A 19,954-nucleotide genomic window follows, 5' to 3' on the forward strand; every position below is an offset into this window, starting at 1 on the left:
TGTGTCTGTTTCAAAGCAGTGTGTTACTGTCAGACATAGACTTGTATTTCACTTTTCAATAGTGAATTTATAAGTGGAAGAATAAGCAATATATTATTTATTTATTTACTATATATTACTTAAGCAAAGTTTGTTCTTTAAACTGATCGACTTTAATTCTGAAATGCCATAATACTCTGTGGGCTTAAAATCTTTTGGAAAATACTATATGCATTCAACATAGTTATTTGAGGTAATGAAAGCTTTCTAGTAATTAGTGAAAGATATTTCTAAAAGTAAAACTCAAGAAACAATAACTGTATAAATGTGCCAAGACCTATAATATTTAACCTATACTTTTTACCATGTTGATAATTGCTTCTAAGTTTATTAAATGATGTGAAATATTTTTTCCTTTTCTATACATATATATTTCCTTTGCTATACAAATATTACTCTTCTATACATACTAAAATGGATATAGTATATTAGATTTCACAAGGGTAGTTAATATCCCAATCTTGCTTGAGCCAATAGGATTGGGGTTGGGAAGTTTTAGCTATAATTTGGTAAAAATAAAACCCCCTTTTGTCTTTCTCCTTGTGCATTTTGTCTTTAATTTTATATGCGTTATTTTTCAGGACATGATTCAAAACCCATTTATTTTGTTTAGTTTTGACTGTTTTTGTCTCTTCTCTTGATTTTTGTTAATATCTATTTTTTTAAATCCTCGTAATTCAGGCAATAGCTGCTGTGGTAAGAAAATTGGTTAATAAATACTTCTGTATTGGATTGCCTAATGGTTGGAGGTTATGTCGTTTTCTGACTGACTGTTTATTCAGTCTATTATTCACTGTATCCTTCTGGTTCTCCACATTAAGAGTTAGATTGTGCCTCAAAACCGCAGCCTTGCATGGGGAGGTAGGAGAGCTCTCAGTAGGAGCATACATAACTGAGGTAGAAAGCTCTGCTACCCTTGAAAAAGGCACAGAATATGCTCCCCAGCTTCCTGCTATGCCTGGCCAGCTCTGAAAGCTGGTGCATCCTGGGGGCATGGGCAGAACTGTAGCTCTGCTCCCGCAACCCTATCTGGGACTGCTAGTACCGCTGATAAAAGTAGTAGGAGAGGCAGTGGATTCACTTCCTAGCCAGGTTGTAGATGGTCCTAGTGTGGGCAGGATGCAGTGGGAAGGTTCCTTGTACTCTTCCCATTTAGTGCACCTACACAGGGCCAGCTACAACATGTCCCTAATTCTTTTGTAGTTATACAGTATACTGGATATAATAAATAGATCTGTGCACTGAGCTTCAGTTGTATTCAGCTTTATTGACAGAGAGAGTCTGAATTTGACATGCATGTGAGAAATGAGATAAAATCTGGTTTGTATAAATAAGTTTCTTCACTTTTATTTCTTTAAAACTTAAACAGCCTTTTGCAATGAATTACAATTTATACATGCTGCATGTTAGTATGTGAACATAACAGAAATGAATTCTGTTCGTATTGCAGTACAAGAGCATATGATTTTAATTGATCTTTATTAAACAAAAGATCTCATTGTTGGTGACTGACAGAAAAATTAACTTACAAATTTACTTTGTGATGCAGTGTCATACCTAACATTTATTGCTGCTCAGAGCGAATCACTATTTCCTCCTCAGGATCTTCTCCTGCCCATGCTCCACACAGTATGAGCAGGTCCCACCCTATCTTCCTAAATGTCTCAGAAGTGGGTGAGGGGCTGGAAGAGCTAGGGGCAGCTTGGGGAGCCAAGGTAACAGTGAGGTGGGGTTGAGAAGATGAGGGGGAAGAGGAGAAGGGGGAGCTTAGGGCAGACTGAAGTGGGTGGGACAGTATCTGGGCAAGGGGGAGATGGGGATTTTGGGCAAGTCAACCTGCAGGTGGGGTTTGCAAATCCTGGATCAATATCTCCACCTTTGCCCCTATCCCACTTGAGCCTCTGTCCGTCTCTGCGGCCATCTTTCAGCCCTTGTCCCCATATTGTGTGCCAGCCCCATGGGGCACATGTCCTGCTCTCACTCTCTGACCTTTCTTTTTGTCCCTGTCTTACCCCCAGTCTCTGTCAGTCTTTGACACCTCACCTCAGGGCTACAGCTGTCACCTTTTTGATCCCAGCTACTCCATGCTCACTTGGATCCATCCAGCAAGAGAAGTGGGAGAGTCAGCTGGGCTGCCTGTTATTCTTCCATCATTGTGGTCCCTGATGACTAGTGTAAAAACTACACCTCTACCCTGATATAACGCGACCCGATATAACACGAATTCGGATATAATGTGGTAAAGCAGCGCTCAGGGGGGAGGCACGCTTCGGTGGATCAAAGCAAGTTCGATATAACGCGGTTTCATCTATAACACAGTAAGATTTTTTTGGCTCCCGAGGACAGCATTATATCGGGGTAGATGTGTACAAGAAAATCCCTGCAGCCCTGCTGGGTACATTACATTCCAGCAGGGCTGTGGGGAGGTGTGACAGGATTGCTAAATGCCCGAGGTGAGATGCTTGACCTTTGGCAGTTCTGAGAGCCTGCTTTTAATGTGTACTCAATCTATGTATGTGCAGCCTGTGTAGGAGTATAACTGTACAGGGACTTTGAATGCAACCTATGGGTTTGGGGACAAATTTGAAGGAACTGAAACTTTATGGAGCTACTGACAATTCTCTCTCATCCTTGTGGAGACTTAGAATTCCAGCTAGTGGGAAAGAGGTTTACCACAGCACTGATTCTGCATTAGCAGTTGTAGAGGAGCTCCACTGCTGCTCCTTGGTGTGTCGTAAGGCTTCTTTCATTTCCAGTCTTTGCAGATCTCCTTAGTACACATTCTGGATTGGACTGTGTGGGTGCAGGATTTGGGTTTTGATTACTTTCCTAAGTCCTGAACTGCAGCACCACTCCTACTTAAGGTCATGTCCATTTTTTAATGTCAGGATGCAGTGAATAATCTGCAATTTCTGTCAGTTTAATTTTAACATTTCCATTATTATTTTTCATTTGTATTGCAGTAGCACCCAAACAAGAGTGCAGATGAAAAGCTGAACAACTAAAGAGGATTGCTATTGCTCAAAAAGGGCAGTGACCACTCCTCACTATGGGTCTGACAGAATTTCACGCTGTCTTTCAAGATCCACAAATCCTGGAATAGTATTTCTTTAGTAGGTTATTTTCTGTTCAGAAGAAAAGCCTGGCTAGCTCAAAAGTCAAGCCCTTTCACTTCAAAATTAGTTTTTCACTATTTTTTCTCCTAAAAAAGGAAATTTAGTACACCAAATTACATTAGTGCCATGTGAAATGAGCCACATCCCCAAATCTGAATATCCCTGACCTTTGATAGCTTTGATTAAATTTGTATAGCTTGGAAAATGTCTAATTTTAAATCTAAAAACTCATGAAATTCAGAGGTCCTTTTGAACTCAAGTAAAAAAACTGTTACCAGACTGGTAAACACAGAAAAGTGTATATCAGGTGGTGAAGAAAAGGTTAAAATGGTTACTGGAAGGTAACACACAACATCATAATAAAAACACTACATTCATTAGAGAGAATCTCAGTCTTGAAAATAGACATCTTCAGAATAAGGGGTGAGTTCTCAGAGTTCCTGAAACCACAGAAAGAGCAACCTATAAAATATACAGTAGGTTCTGAAGACTTCCTACCTATGAAACATACAGTAAATTCTACACAGGTAATAGTGATCCACTGCATAACTTTAAGGATTTGAACACAGACCCTTGAAAAGGTTCTGATAAAATAAAAACCCAGAGAAGTAAGTGTGTGTGTGTGTGTGTGTGTGTGTGTGTGTGTGTACGTACACAAAGGAGAGAAAGAGAAAATATTTATTTAGTAGAATTATTTGCAATGAGTACCCCTGCATGTTCATTTTTGCACAACTCTTAAAATTAGAGAAAAAAGATAAACAGAAGAAAAATTCTTTGAGTGAAATCCTGGGCTCACTAAAGTCAATGAGAGTTTTTTGCCATTGACTTCAGGGTAGCCAACGTTTCACCCATTTTGTGGTTCTTGCATTTATTTTCATTTCGTAACATTTATGCATATCTCATTGGTGACTGGGGAAATTTGACAGCAGAAATACAGTAACCAGCCAATAATTATACCATAAAGGAGACTTAAGTTTATTTGTCTACTGTAATCTTACTGGTTCAAGTTTCATTATAAATGTCTTGGATTTTTCTTCTATTTTGAAAAAGTTATATTTCATGGATATAATAAAATATAGCCCTTAATTAAAATAGTTACAACTGAGCCTATGTCTACACTTACACCGTCGTGTGTAGAGTACAGGCATCACATGTGTAGCTACACGGTGCGGTGAAAGGCAGGCTGTATCCACACTTGCCACTGCAGTATGTGTAGCTACACATGCAGTAAAAGACTCTGGCAGCTCTCCTCTGCTGGAGCCTTTCACTGTGGCAAGAAAAGGCTCTGCCAGGGGGAAGCTGCTGGAGCCTTTCCCCGCTGCTGGAGCCTTTCCCCACTGCTGGAGCCTTTCACTGTGAGGATCCATGGATCTTGATCCCAGCACCCTTCATGTTCCAGCTGCCATCCAGAAGCTTCTTATTAATTACTGGGTTGAGTGGCTAATGGAACCATAGCCCCACCAGAGGCACTGCCCATGGGAGTCCTGACTGGCAGAGCGCCTGGCCCCATCGATTGGTCTGGGTGTGCTATTTAAGCTAGAAGGAGGCACAGGGATTTGTCTGTGCAACTGGATGAATTACTGGCTGGCTGCTTCTTTGGACCTTGCGTTCTCACTTGACTCATGAATTTTGCTTCCTGATGTGTTCCTGCCTTGTTCCTGATCCCTTCCCCAGGTCTTTGACTCCTGACTCCAGCTCTGACATTTTGCTCGACTCACAATTCTGATTCTTGGCTCGGGTTCCTCATTTTGATTCCTGCTCTGGGTCTGCCACTAGGTCTGACTGCCTAAGCCCCATCATGACATTCACTGCAGCAGAGAAATGCTTCAGCAGTGGGGAGGCAGAGGGCACTACACTGCTAAAAATTACAGTGTAGATGTGGGAGGCACTGCTCGGACATGTAGAGAGCTGCATAGGTTCTTTGCCCTGGGGGTTCAGTCATATAGGGCACTTACTCGCCTAAGCCGTGTCCTACCATCTACACAGCTATTTATAACTGTGCTAGCTGAGTGTGCAGTTTCTGTACTCTGCACACTGCTGGTAAGTGTAGACGTACCTTGAGTTTAGAGAGTCCACTCCCTTTTTGCAAGCTGGCAAGGAATTGTTTTATATCTAATGGATGTATCATTTACATGTAGTTCAAAATTTAACAGCAAACAACTTTTATTCAATGGGCATGGGCATGGGTGTGTGTGCATGTTTATTAGAATGAAAAAGAGGATGTTATTTTGTATTGAACTTTTTAAATCATTTTATATATGCAAACATGATTGAAAAGCTCCATAAAATCTAACGTCCTAAAGTATATTACTTAAATAAAAAACAGCAAAGACCCTTTATTCCTTGGCTTTACTCTTATCTTCTGGGTTATTTTTACCTGTCTGTAGTATAGAAGCTCTGACAAATTGTAAAGTGAAGAATCCTACCTTCATAGAAATCCTCCTTTCTGTGGTTGGCAAACCAAGTACCTGTCACTTTCTCCTTTCTTTTTCATTTTTCTGTTTATGATCTCCCGGTCGTTATAGTGTCCCGGTCGCTTGCCTTCTAGTGTCCCTGGGGATGAGAAAGGAGGGAGAGGAAGTGTCCATCTATCTGCAACCACATAATCTCAAATAGCTTATAGAGTGCAACAGAGATTGTTAAACGAACTGTGTTAGTAAGAGTGTTGACCATTTTTGTTCCCTCAATCTGAAGAGCTCCCCACCCTTCTGCTCTGTGTCTGGCTGAGGAGTGACCTTATTTATCGTGTTAACAAAATTAATGCTTCATATTTTTGGTTTTGTGTTTACTTGCAGGAACTAAGTTCATAGTGCTTATGGGCAAAAGGTTGCATAGCAAGGAATCATCTGGCTATGTCCACTCTCCTATTCTTTAATCCTGCTGCATTTTTAGTGTATTCACTTGTGAGCAAAGCCCTTTTGCTCAGACTTTGCTGTTTGTCTGACGATATGCTTGAATGTGGAAACTGTCCAGCAAACTTAACCAAATGGTTTCTTGCAGCACAGTTTTGGTTTTTTGGATTTTTTTTTGGCCAGATTATTTGATGTGTATATTTGGATAAAGGAATAATAAGTGTTAATAGCTAGTCTAGCATCTTCCTTTCCTTATGGAAATGAGTAGTCCCCTTAAAGTAAATAATGATACTTTTATACATCAGAGGCCCGATCTAAAGGTGGTTGAAGTCCATGCAAGCCTTTCTAGTGATTTCAATGGATTTTGAATCAGGGGCAGGATGAGAATTTGTCCCTATTCTATTATGCCAAGGAGTCTTTATAAAATGAGTTAATAAATTTAAAATTTTGAAATAATGAATCCAGTGGCACCATGAAGATGTGTACATGACTTACTGAGTAACAGTTTGATCCAGTGTCATTAACCTTCTCTTCCTCTTCTCTTGTATGTCTTCTCTTCCATCTCTTTTGTTAAATTTGACCCTCATTACTTGTATCGCCTGAATTTACATTACAAGCTCCACAGGTCAGGGCTGTGTCTTTATTTATTTTTGCGAGGCATCTGCTACACTTTTGGGCACTCTAAAATGATTACAAAAGTAGTACTGAGAGTAACATTGCCACTGTTGTTTATCTTCTAGTTTTGTAATTTATTGATACCAAGAGGCTTGGGATCTTAATTTTTAGCACTAATGAATTTTGGAGTTAAAGCTTTTTGTCAAGAAATCCTGGCTTTTTTCATGTAGGAGTTAAAATGACTGCAGTAGTTGTTTTTCACTAACTTGCTTTAATGTTTGTATGGAGACAGACATTGTAAATCATGATAAATGAATTGTTTAATGTTTTCGCCTGATTTTAAAAATGTGTGATATTGTGAAAATACATTTACCTAGGGAGTTGTTTTTGATAGATCATTACACCTTTGATTCCCAAGGAGGGAAGCTTTTACAGCTTGCACAGATTCATGTGACATAGATGATCTTGTTTCTGAAGTCAGCTTTGTCTATATTTTCTTATTACAATTCTATGGTTTTTAATGTTACTAATTAAACATATTTGTGCTATTATTTTCTAGGAATTTCAACAACCTTCTTTAAATGAGCTAGAGTGTCTTATAGCATCACAGAAATTTGAAATACAGTTTTTGCAGGAAAAATTGAAAACAGCAAATCTTAACCTAGCAGAGCATAGCTTTTGCAGCACAGACATCCTTGAAAGCAAAAACGTAAAGTCTGGAAGAAAGCATGAGGTAGGTTAGTTTTATTGTCTTGTGTTGTTATGTCAGAATGAGGCTGGCAAAGACAAACATTTTTGCTCAGGGGTCCAGATAACAACTGTTTTAATAACTGTCCGTGCTGCTTATAATTCTGGAAGCTTGTTTGAAGGGTGTTTGTATTTTCTTCCAAAGACTTGCTAAAATAACTTCTGGGAGTAGAAAGTTTTACTTTATTAACACAGAATAAAGGATTCTTAATTTAATGAAATTATTTAATGGCCAAATTCTTTGCAGATTTCTTAAAATGAATATTAAGTATTTCATTCTGTTTGTTAGGATACCCTTTTTTCCTTTCTGTGGAAATATAAGTAATAAGAATTTTTATTTTATAAGAGTTTGTAAATAATGCAAAATGATGCCTTTGAATTTTTGAATATGAAGTGGTGTTATTTTATACCAAGTACTAAAACTAGAACTCCTTCAGTTTATAGTCCAGATATCTTTTATTTTGTGAAGTACTAGATTGCATCTTTCTAGAACATTTGTTGTTTTATTTATAATTATGTTCCTTTTTCTATTTAAAGTCATTATTACTTATTAATAAAATAGATATTAAAATAATTCTAATGGTTGAATATTCATTTATGGTATTAGCATAAACTGGTGTGGATCAGCCAGGTCAGCATCTTACTTTTCTAAGATTTTGTTCTTGAGGTTTTATAGAGCACATGGGGTGAAAGGCATTTATGTCACATGGAAACTCACAGAAACCCCCCTGTCTAGCTTGCAACTCAGTCGGTAATAAAGTGGGGTGGCATTCTGCTTTCTCAAAGATGTTACCTTATGAAGATTACCAAGTAGCTAGTATTCTATATTATAGGACCTTGAGTGGCCAGCTCTGCCTCATTATTCCATAGTGTACATTATGCTTGCAAAATACTTATTTTCAGATCACTTGTTCACAGGAAGTTAAAATTTTAAATGGGTTTGTCCAGCAAGAAAATGTGATTGTCCCAATTTTTGGGATGTCGTCTCTTTCAGGTATATTAAAATCAATTTTTCTGCATTCTTCTTGTTCTTCTCTTTTGGACTGCTATGCAGAGCTTCTAATTTTTGTTTTTAATGTGTGAGACTTTGTTATATTAAAGCAAGGACAGGACTAATCATACAAATGACAATACAGGTCTGTTGCATCTTACGCGCATTTAACATGCGCGATTTCAACTTTACGCGGTCGGCAAAAACAAAAAGAGAAAAATAACAATTTTAATACTATACCTGTAGTGCGGGCGATTTCGCCCACCATTAAACTCAATGGGATTTTGGCTATACGTGGTTTTCGCTTTACGCACTAACCGTGGAACGGAACCCCCGCGTAAGGTGAGACAGACCTGTACCATTGCCACCTGAGCCAAATCTTGAAGAACTCAATATCAGTATTTTAAATATACATACCCAAATAATATTATAGAGAATGTCCATCTGGTACAGAACACATTACTTCATTCCTCCACTAGTGCCTGCTATTCTTCATGAGTGCTTAATTTAGTTCTGTTTACAAATATATTTTATTCCCAGATTCCTTTCCAACCACTAGAACAGGGGTGGGCAAGGGTGGGGAAATTGTATGCAGGGCTGGGGCAAGGGGGTTGGGGTGCGGGAGGGAGTGCGGGGTGTGGGAGGGGGTGCGGTGTGTAGGAAGGGGCTCAGGGCAAGGGATTGGGGCAGAGGAGGGGTGTGGACTGTGGGAGGGGGCTCAGGGCAGGGGTTGGGGTGAAGGGGTGCAGGGTGCGGCAGGGGGCTCAGGGCAGGGGGTTGGGGTGCACAGGGTTGAGGGTGCAGCAGGGAGCTCAGAGCAGGGGATTGGGGTGCTGGAGGGGTGCAGGGTGCAGCAGGGAGTTCAGGGCAGGGAGTTGGGGTGCAGGAGGGGTGTGTCAGGGCAGGGAGTTGGGGGGCGAGGTGCAGGAGGGGTTCGAGTTCCGGCTCGGCGCCGCTTACCTAAAGCGGCTCCGGGGTGGCAGCGGCGCGCACCGGGGTCAGGGTCCCTGCATGCCTGCCCTGTCCCCGGCCCCACGCCACTCCAGAAGCACTGCGGCCCCTGGGGGAGGGGGCGGAGGGCTCTGCGTGCGCTGCGCCTCCAGGTACCTCCTCCAAAGTGCCTATTGGCTGCAGTTCCCCATTCCCGGCCAATGGGAGCTGCGGGGGGCGGTGTCTGGAGGCAAGGGCAACACATAGCGCCCTCTGCCCCTCCGCCCATGGGCCGCTTCTGAGAGCGGCGCCGAGCCCGCGACGCCACAGGTAGCAATCCCGCGGGCTGGATCCAAAGCCCTGAGGGGCCGGATCCGGCCCACGGGCCATAGTTTGCTCACTCCTGCACTAGAAAATAGTCTGTTAGGACTGCAAAATATCTATATTTAGGCTAAGGTGACCATATTTTAAAAAATAAAAACAAAGCCAGGCCACTTTTGTAGTGGTTTTTAAGGGTTGCAAAATATTCATACAAGAGAAAAACTACCCCTTTTTATAAAGTATGCTGGTAAAACTACTGCCAGCTTCTGACTCAACGACGTGCATGCTTTTCAGAATCGAAGATGTTTTTACAGTAACTTTAGTGTTCTGAATGAAACACTGAACAGCTGTTAATATTTACTTTGAGGAAAAGAACACCTTTAATGGTGTCTACGCTCTTTTTGATGGTGACCTTTCTCTTCACTCTAAACACTGTTCATCACACTGAACCCTCATTCCACTGGGGTGTCTGTTCCTAGTAAACATAGAGCAAATAAACACAAAGCAAACTCTACTCAGAATAGGAATATCTCAGACAAACTTTTTGTCGTTATAAAAAGCCAAACATTTTGATTGATGAAATGAAGTAAAACTTGGACATATTCAGGTGTTCCAAAAGAAGATTGTGCAGACAGCATGAAAAACTGGGCCTGTCCTGGTAAAATTGGGACAGGTGATCATTTTTACTATCCACCTGAACTATGTCTTGGAGTGTGCATCGGTGTGTATCTATGTATGTGTGTATGAGCTTGTTTTGATTATGTCAACTGTAGAAATTCACATACTACATCTTGCTGCGCTACAGGACAGTGAGAACAGTATTTCAGCCAAAACCTATGTTTTCTGAAAGACAAGGGACTTAATGGTTAAAAGCCTTGTTAAATTTGCATATTCATTGTCATTTGTCTTGTAATCCCTATGATATGGTCTTGGACATGCAGACCATGATTGTCTTTTGTTGCCTTAAGCAATAAGAAATCCTCATTCCTCTTCTTGAAAAGTAAGTGAGAATTCAGTCACAATGGTTATAAAATTCACCATGAAATACAATATGCCCACAAATTTACCTTTCTTGCTCTCCTTACAAACACCCCTAACTTGACCTACATGAGCCCATGTCTCAGTTTTTGCAATATTCCAAATAGGTGACATCAAATTATATCTTTAGTGCTCTGACCTTAGTGGCAACCCATTCTGATGGATGTATCAGAATTAGCTTACAGTTGTCCAAGGCATCAGCCAGAAGGCCAATTTACCTTCATCTAATGAGATTTAGGTCCAATTCACCAAAGCACCTTGATCCAGCAAAGTATATGCTTAACTTTAAGACCTTTAATAGTTCCATTCATTATTAAACAACCTGGTAAAGTTTTGGTTTTTCCCATGTTACGATTTATGGAGCAAACTCATCGTACAAGATTCTTGTGGAAAAAGTGGCACTTTGTGCTGCCTGTATTTCATGTGATTTGCAGAGAAGTCTCATGTATAGAGAATCAGTTCTAAAAGTTGCTTATCCAGTTAGAAGACTATCCATATAAAAAAACTTTCCCTATTATCTACAAGTTACACAAAATCTTTCATCTTTCTGTCATAAAACCCATAGACATTTATCTTTCCATTAACAGTGGAAAGTGAAATTATGTCTGTTTCTCACATTACTTAGCATAATTTTTTGTGGATGTTCTTTAAGACTACTTCCGTGAAAGCTTTCAGCATTGCCTTCTTCTCGTTCAGGCTGATCTTTCTTCCCCCTCTTCCCCCCCCCCCCCCAAAAAACAGACTAATTTTTTTTTTGTTCCAAAGAGGTGTTTTTAAAAAAAATGTTTAAAACACCAAATCAGTCTATATAGTTTTGATGTAAATGTGTTTAAAATACTGTGTAATTTGAGGATTGATTTGCAAATTAAAGTGCCTAAACCTGGCAGCAGAAGCAGCTAAGTTTGCAGTTTGAGGCAAGGTATTACAGAAGCCATCTCCCTCTTGAAATCAATTTGAGTATTGCAGCAGCCTCAGGCAATCACATTACAGCACCTTTTACTACACAGCCTACTCTAACTTGGCTAAAAAATTAAACTTCAGTTTTCTGGCAAAGACTGCCTTTGAATTGCCCAGACCCAGTCTGTTCTCTCCACAGATCTCTGATCAGATTCCTTAACAGACAACAACATATTCAAACTGAAGTATGTTCAGTAGTGCGGTTCTTACTAGTCCCACCACTTCTCGTTAGGCGTTATTTGTGTCTCTGTCATCAATGGGGATAGTTCTCTACCTTTTCTATACTGTGACCCTGTGTTGCAGCAAAAAAGTTTCATGACTCCCCTGCCATCTAGCCATCAAGGGAGTATGATCTTCTCTTCTCTGGTCCTGTCTCACCTTCTTTTCACCCTCCCTCCTGACTGGCAACTCAGTGCTGCTGTGCCTAATATCAGTCAGGCCACCACCAGCCTCCCTTGTTCCCCCTGTCTTTGGGCAGGAAACACAATATTCTTTCTGAGTGCTGGTCCCTATGGTATTCAGTGTGGGAGCATGTGTGCTCCATGCACCCTGGACTGGAAATTCTTCAATAGAAGTGTCCGTTGGCTGGTACCTGCATTTCCTCATGCTTCCAACTGAGGGCATAAGGGGTGGCACAGACCGACCATGTCTCATTTCTTTTTTACCACTTGTGGTCAAACGCAGAACCCTTCTGTGTCTCTACACTGCCAGTGTTCCTGCTTTATCTTTAATCCTGTACATTGTTTTAGGCCTGGTCTACACTAACACCCCAATTCGATCTAAGGTACGCAACTTCAGCTACGTGAATAACGTAGCTGAAGTCGACATACCTTAGTTCGAATTTACCGCGGTTCAGACGCGGTCCACACACGGCAGGCAGGCTCCCCCGTCGACTCCGCGGTACTCCTCTCGCTGACGTGGAGTACCGCAGTCGACGGCGAGCACTTCCTGGTTCGAATTATCGCGTCCACACCAGACGCGATAAATCGAACCCGGAAGTTCGATTGCCAGCCGTCGAACTACCGCGGTAGTGTAGACAAGCCCTTTTAGGTTTTAGTAGTTAGTTTTTGTACTAGTTTAGTTTAGTTAGTTTGGGGATGAGGGGGCTTTCCCCCGCTTCCGCTCCCCCACTTTTTGGGGCACCTATTATGCCCAAGGTTCCAGGCTTCAAACTCTGCTTCACTTGCCTCTTGGTGTTCCTGATGAGTGATCCATACAAGAGCTGCCTGTATCCCCACATCCCCTTGAGATGTGACATCTGTCATGCTTTTTCACTGTGTACCAGGGACCTTCAAGAGTTCAGACTTTGGAGACGCCTTATGGAGTTCTCAGTGAGGCCTATTCAGACCCTGGGCCTTCCTGATCCCCTTCTACCCAACCTGAACCTCTTGGTAGCATCTCTCTGGCTTCAGGATCAGCCAGTTCAGAGTCCTTGTACAAGCCCAAAGACTGAAATGGAGACACAGTGAAGGCAAGGGTAAACATTCTTGCAAGAAGAGGGATAAATCACCCCACAGATCCTCTAAAAAGAGGTCTCTTTTCCTATTTCATCCGGCACCACCTGAGACTCCGTGTCCCCAAATGGGTGCACCCAGAACTCTCAGAAAAAGGCAGGTATTGGTAATAACATAGCTACCAGTGCTGCAAAACTGCACCCTGAAAGGGCAGGACCAGTTCCAGCAACCTACAGAGACAGAAGAGACCATTCTCCCTATGCACTGGCAGTACCAATCTGGTACCAAGATGATGCTGGCAGATCCGGCCATACCTAAGACGCCAGCCAGCTCTCCTCCAGCAAGACTTTGATGCATTTTTCTTGAGGATCTGGCAATTTATATGGATCCTCTCAGATCCGATCCTTCTGAGAGATTTCATGACACTGTCAACTCGACATTCATTGGTCCCAAGCTCCAGCTGTGAGGTGGAAGGCCTGACACCACTGGTGCATTATTCTCCAGTTCCTGTCCCTGGAACCAGTTGGAGTCAGGTGTTGTGGCTGCACCACTAGAGTCTGATGACTCTTACTCATAAGAAGAAAATGACTTGGAACCAGCGGTCCCTCTGGCAACCCAGCAAAGCGGTTTTTAGCCCTGACAGGGCTTCCAAAATCACCTGGATGAAGGCATCTTGCACTAAATATGCCGTAGCAATATTTTCCCTGCAAGTGTCACTCAATGGTGCGGACAGTGTCACACTCCATGGCTACCTCAGTAGTCGTAAGAATCACATGGTTGCAGGCATCGTGGTTCCCCAAGGAGGTTCAGGCAACAGTAGAGGATCTTCCTTTTGAGGGTAACAATCTTTTTAGGAAAAAATAGATGTCATTTCATACCCCCAACTACTCTTGTACTACCTTCTGCTCCTTAGAGATACACAGAAAATATTTCAGGCCTCCTCCATCTAGATAACACGCACCGCCTCTCTCTTTCCACCAAAAGACCTACCAGTCCCCCAGAAAACAATAGAGGGTCCAGCATGACAGGCACACAGCACTATCCTACTCCTCTCTCCAGTCCCTGCCACTTGCCAAAACAGCATTTTGACAGGATGCCTGAGAGCCATCAACCAGCCTTCTTACCACCTGTTATCCCCATTCCCTTTGGTGGCTTGTTTTCTCCCAATGTGGCACCTTATCACTCTGGACAAATGGGTCTTGGACATTGTATCGACTGACTACACTTGAGAGTTCCTGTCCCTTCCACCCCCTGTCCCTCTCCCTCTCCCTTTCCAGGGATCCCCTCACGAGAGGATTCTCAAACAGGCAGTGACATTTCTACCCCATATTTGGTCCACACATATCCAGATCAGATCAGATCACATGATCACTGTCTACTGTATAAACAAACAGTGAGGAGAGACATCCCCCACTTGCTCTGCAGAGACGTAGTTCAGCTATGGAACTGGGGCATGCAACATCGGATTACCCTCTCAGCAGTGCACATTCCGGGATAATGTATTCCCTGGCGGACAGCCTCAGCAGACATTTGCCCAGGGATCACAAGTGGGAGTTTCACCTGTCAGAAGGGCACTACATCTTCCATCACTGGGGCACGCCATCCAGGGACCTTTTTGAAACCCAGTAGAACAGGAAGTGATTGGTATATTGCTTCTACTTGCACAGAACAAGACCCTTTTCGGAGGCTCTGAGATTATTTGCCACTATCACTGAAAGTAAAGAGAGAAGCTGTCTTTTCAAAAAGATGCTCTAAGTGGATTTCTATCTGCAGCCTCGTTTTTTACAATCTTAAATGAAGCCGCTCCTCCTCAGACTGTCAGGGCCCAATCAGCTAAAGCCCATGTGGCCTCAGTGGCTTCCCTGCAAGGAGCTCCCATCTCAGAGATATGTAGATCTCCAACTTGGGGTTGCATTCACACCTTTACCAGACATTATGCTTTTATTCAATCTTTGGTTGGAGATGCTTGTTCAGGTTCAGCAATCCTCCAGTCTGTGGTGCAACACATTTCCTTGCACCCTCCTCCTCAATGAGCACTTCTTGGGCATTACCCACAGTGAATACCGAGAGGAACTTGCACTCGAAGAAGAGTGGAAGCTTATAGCAGCTGGAGTTCTTGGAGATGTATGGTCCATATGGGTATTCACGACCCGCTCTCCTTCCCTTCTGCTTGGGTCCTCTTTGGATTCATGCTAGAGTAGGAACTGGAGGGGCGGTCAGTCCATGCTGTTCCATAAACTCTCGGTTGGGAACATGAGGAGACGCAGATATGTGGACCAACTGACACTGCTATTGAAGAATTTGCAGTCCTGGGCACACAAAGCTCATTCCCCCCACAGTGACTACCCATAAGAACCACACATCTATAACGTAAGTAAACTTCCTCTTTGACTTCTAGATCCAAGCTTCTGGGCAATCAGCCTTCTGTACACATATGAAGTTTAAGAAGTTAACTCACTGCTTTTGAAAAGTAAGGTGTCCTGTAACACTTATATTATAACATTTTAAATTCTTATTAAGACCACTAAATATAGGTATGCAGTAACTAGATACTACGGTAGACATGGACTTGCGTTTGGTATGTGTGCATTTTGATTAGTGTAAAAAACACAAAGGCCAAGATTTTCAAACGTGAGTGTTCTCAGTTTTTGAGTGCCCAACTTCAGACACCTTAAAGGGGCTTGATTTTGCAAAATCTTAAATGTTCCACCCTTTAATGCTTCTCAGACTGAGCACTTTATTGAGTGAGGCAGACAAAATAATCAGTCACTTCTGAAAATATTGGCCAAAATTAAAAAAAAAAAAAAAAAGTATTGACCAATGATCTTGGTTTTTCATAGAAATCTATTCTCCTCCTAGGTAACATGGCACCATACTAAATATATACCACATTGTAAAAAGTATTTTAAACATTAATGCAGTGAGCTTCCTTATAGCTCCAGTTTGTTTTCCAGCTTGCATAAGAACTGCTGAAAACACTTGGAGAGTATGGCATCTTGTCCCTGAGTTCTGACAATTTCAGATTAGGAATTTCAATATGTTGAGTCTAAATGCTTTATATAGATTAATACAATAACAGTGGAATTCTTCCTGCCATAAGAAGCAAATAAAGTTTCAATTTTTCACATGTTCTGCTCTCCTGTTTTTGATTTCTTTTATTTAGGCATCTTTCAAATGCAAGGAACTTTAAAATACTTAAAATTAACCATAGATATGTAGAATCTGATATTTTTATTTTCTTTAAAATTGTATGGCTATTTATAGGAAAAATCACGAACTACAACATGTTTTTTTTTTAAATTTACAAGACAATGGCCAAAGGAAAATGAAAAGTGTCTCTTAATTTGTATAACAGGATTTGGGAAGATAAACGTATGGGGTAGTATATTGCCAATATCTGTGGTTTCCCCTTTTCCATGGTCACAGAAAAGTGGTTTTTGATCTATTTTGACAATATTACAAATGCTTTTGTTTATATATTGTTTGGTAAGATAAAATTACTGATATGACAGATAAAACACTGACATTTACATACATAAGAATTAATAAAGAATACTCTGATCTGGTGTCTAGTAACTGAGAATATTATTCAAACTCTTCTTGTTATATATCATTTAGTTATTGTAATGACTCACCCCCCTGCTATTTGTCCAAAGTTATGTGATTATATGTGATTTAAATAATTTTAATAATTAATAATTTAATCATAATAATTAATAAAAGTACATGTCAAATTTTAATGGAGAGCTAAAAAAACTGACCTCTAACACTAATGGTGTTCCTGTATTCTGACTATTTCATGGTGATGGAGTTTAAAAATGATTACCTCATGGATATTAAGCTGCTGCTCAATGTTTCATTGTCCTTAAACAAAGTTATTCAGAAAATCAGTACGCCTAATCTGAAGAGGACTTTATTTGTTTTATATAAGGACATATGACATAGTAAGAACAAGAATGCTGCCCAGTTTAAGTGTTACTTTCACATATTCTTTCTCCAGATTGCTATATGAAGCTGTACATAATATAAACACATATTCTTGTCTCTAGTTAGCCACATTATAGTTAATGACCATATGGTCATTATGGTATAAGATCTACTGTCTGCTGTATTTATATTCCTCAAGCATGTTGTTCCTTCAACTTCACAGTGTGTTAAACTATTTCAAAGGGAAAAAAAATCCTTTCCCTCTTGTTTCTGGTTGTCCTATCAAGTGTAACCTTGGACCCTTATAGAGCAATTAGACCAGCCTCTATCCCCTCCTTTGTAATGAGGTTTCTTGCATTTTTGAGTCTATAACCCTTTAGTCTTCCCTAATGGGACATCATTATTCTGAAAGAAACAATGTAAATGTAAATGAATATTCTCATTAACAAGTCACAGAGAAACCTTTAGTGGTAGCGCTGTGGTAATTCTGCTTGTTATTTCTCTGGTATTCCATGCAGGGTTTTTTTTATAATTCATTATTAGTATTCAAAATTACTTGTTCTTTAATTTTGCATGTCTTTCATAATCCAGTGTTCCAACTAGTTCAACCATGTCCTTGTTTTATTCTCCAGGAACCACCTGTGAAACGTTCAAGGTCTCTGTCCCCAAAGAGCTCTTTTAGAGAGTCAGAGGAGCTAAGGAAGCTTAAAATAGCTGAAAAGAAGATTGAAAACTTAGAGAAGACACTGCAGCTAAAGGTGAACACTAAAAAACAACTCCTCTTTAGCTCCAAGCTTTCATAGATATAGATATATCAAATTAAACATACATTTAAAAAGTATAGAATGCACACATTGTTATATAGACGGTAACTGTGTTAGCATAAACTGGTGTTCTTCATTAATCCTCGTGCTTAAAATTTTAACTTCTTAAATTGAATCTTGTGTTGATATTTCTGAGGCCCCAAATACCCTAAAATTGAAGATATTACATTAGTAATGCACATTGATTTGACAAATTTTCATAGCTCAGGATTAGAAGGTTGCAGCATGAAAAATGTGTTTGTATGCTCTTAGAAATAAGTTGAAGCAGAACATAAAGGGAACAATTAAGATAGATAAGGACATTGATGAGATGCTAAATAAATAATTTCTTTGCATAGCTCTTCACCATGAATGAATTTGTAGGAACCACCTACTTTTATCTGGTATTAACAATAAGGTTCTATATTGCTGCAAAATCCTACCTCAGCGCCTCATCGTGGCGCAGCGGTGGCCCTGGCCATCTGACAGCTATGGTAGCGGGGCGTATGCCCTGGTAGGTCTAACCATGCTACAAAGGTGTCTGACTATTCAATCCAGGGAGGGGGATTGCTCTCTCAGAAAGAGTGCATCTCCTTCTCCTTAGAGATTGAAGGCTAGCTAAGCTTGAGGAGGTACCCATGCCTGCCCGCCTAGCCAGTGGGATGGCTTGAAGTTAACGGCTAAAACAACACGAGTAAATGGGTTTTAGTTCCCTGTGCATCATCGAACCATTCTACGGTGGTGGAGTGGAAAACGAGCGACGAGAGGCTGCTAAAAATGTCAGGTGGTAGGCCAACATGGAAAAGGACAACCCTCTCTGTGTGTACTTACAATTGTAGGTTGCTAGCAAGGGAGGAAACATTAAACCATCTGATGGAGGAGAAGAAAAGGATACGATGCGATATCCTTGTTGTCAGCGAAATGCGACGAAAGAAGAAGTTGGAAGTCAACTAGAAAGATGGAAGCGCTGTGAGGCTCAGAAAGGGAGATGGTGCTAGAAATGTTGGAGGAGTCGAATTTATCGTCAGTAAGGATTGGTCTTTGAAAGTTATATCGTGCCAGCTAATATCATCACGTATTGGTGTGTTGCATCTTCAGATGGAGTCAAAAAGCTACCCTCAAGGTCATCCAGGCCTACGCTCCCACAAGTGCAAGTAAGGACGAAGACATGGAAGAATTCTATGGAGAGCTCGAAAGACCCCTCGTGCAAAAGTCCACTTACGCTGTCATGATGATTTTAATGCCAAGGTCAGGCAAGGGAAAGCTGGTGAAAAGTTCATAGGGAGATACGGCAGTGGCGAAAGGAATGAAAGAGGAGAAAGGCTGGTAGCGATGGCAGAAACGAAAGAACTGTATGTAGCAAACACCTGTTACAAAAAGAAGACCGCAAGAAGGTGGACGTGGATCACGCCAAACACGAAGAGCAAGAATGAAATCGACTATATTTTAGTAAATAAAAGGCGCATTGTTCAAGACGTCTCTGTGGTACAGCCTTTCAACACCGGCAGCGACCATCGCTTGCTTAGAGCGAACTTGATTTTTGATGAAGCGGCGAAGAAGAAGGTGTTACAGATGGCAAATAGGAAACAGCGGCCGAAGACATTCGATGAAGCAAAGCTGAAGAAAGCGATTTCTGGGTTTGACTGGAGCCAGATGGAAAAGTGTGATAAGGACTATAGCATCTTTGCTGACAAGCTGAGATGTTGCATAAAAGCAGCTGAAATTGAAAAACCGAAGAATGCGAAGGGAAGAATCTCGAATGAAATGAAAAGCTTGTTGGAGAAGCAGAGAAATATGAAAAGGAGCTCGGATAACAACCTCGAGTACTCCATTCTGTGCAAGCTTATATGGCAAAAACTGAAGGATGACTTTGAGAATTTCCGGAAAGAAAAGCTCCTCAAAACAGCTGAATTATGCAAGAGCCTCAAGACATGCAAGTGGGAATTGACACAATATAGATTGAGCGTAACAGCATTGAAGAACAAGGACGGAGAGACGGTAATCGATAGAGCAGGGATGGAGGAGGTCTGCAAGGACTTCTATACAGAACTGTTCAAATCAAGAATCAACGTCCCTCTCCCAACACTCCAAGAGTCAGAAGGACGCATCTCCCCCAATAATTGTCAGCGAACTCCGAAGCGCGCACTATACCAGACGAAGAAGG

General features: G+C 41.2%; 1 protein-coding gene across 1 annotated transcript in view; it reads left to right on the forward strand.

The window, feature by feature from the left end:
- Nucleotides 1–19,954, forward strand: part of CNTLN (centlein) — a 277,320-nt gene that overhangs the window by 124,747 nt on the left and 132,619 nt on the right. Inside the window, exons 9-10 of the mRNA XM_024211087.2 lie at nucleotides 7,182–7,355; nucleotides 17,620–17,745. Of these exons, the coding sequence (XP_024066855.1) occupies nucleotides 7,182–7,355; nucleotides 17,620–17,745 (300 nt within the window). The remainder of the gene's footprint in view (nucleotides 1–7,181; nucleotides 7,356–17,619; nucleotides 17,746–19,954) is intronic.

The sequence above is a fragment of the Terrapene carolina genome, unplaced genomic scaffold (genome assembly GCF_002925995.2).
Source record: "Terrapene carolina triunguis isolate 2854851 unplaced genomic scaffold, T_m_triunguis-2.0 Scaffold113, whole genome shotgun sequence".
Taxonomy (NCBI): Eukaryota; Metazoa; Chordata; order Testudines; family Emydidae; genus Terrapene; species Terrapene triunguis.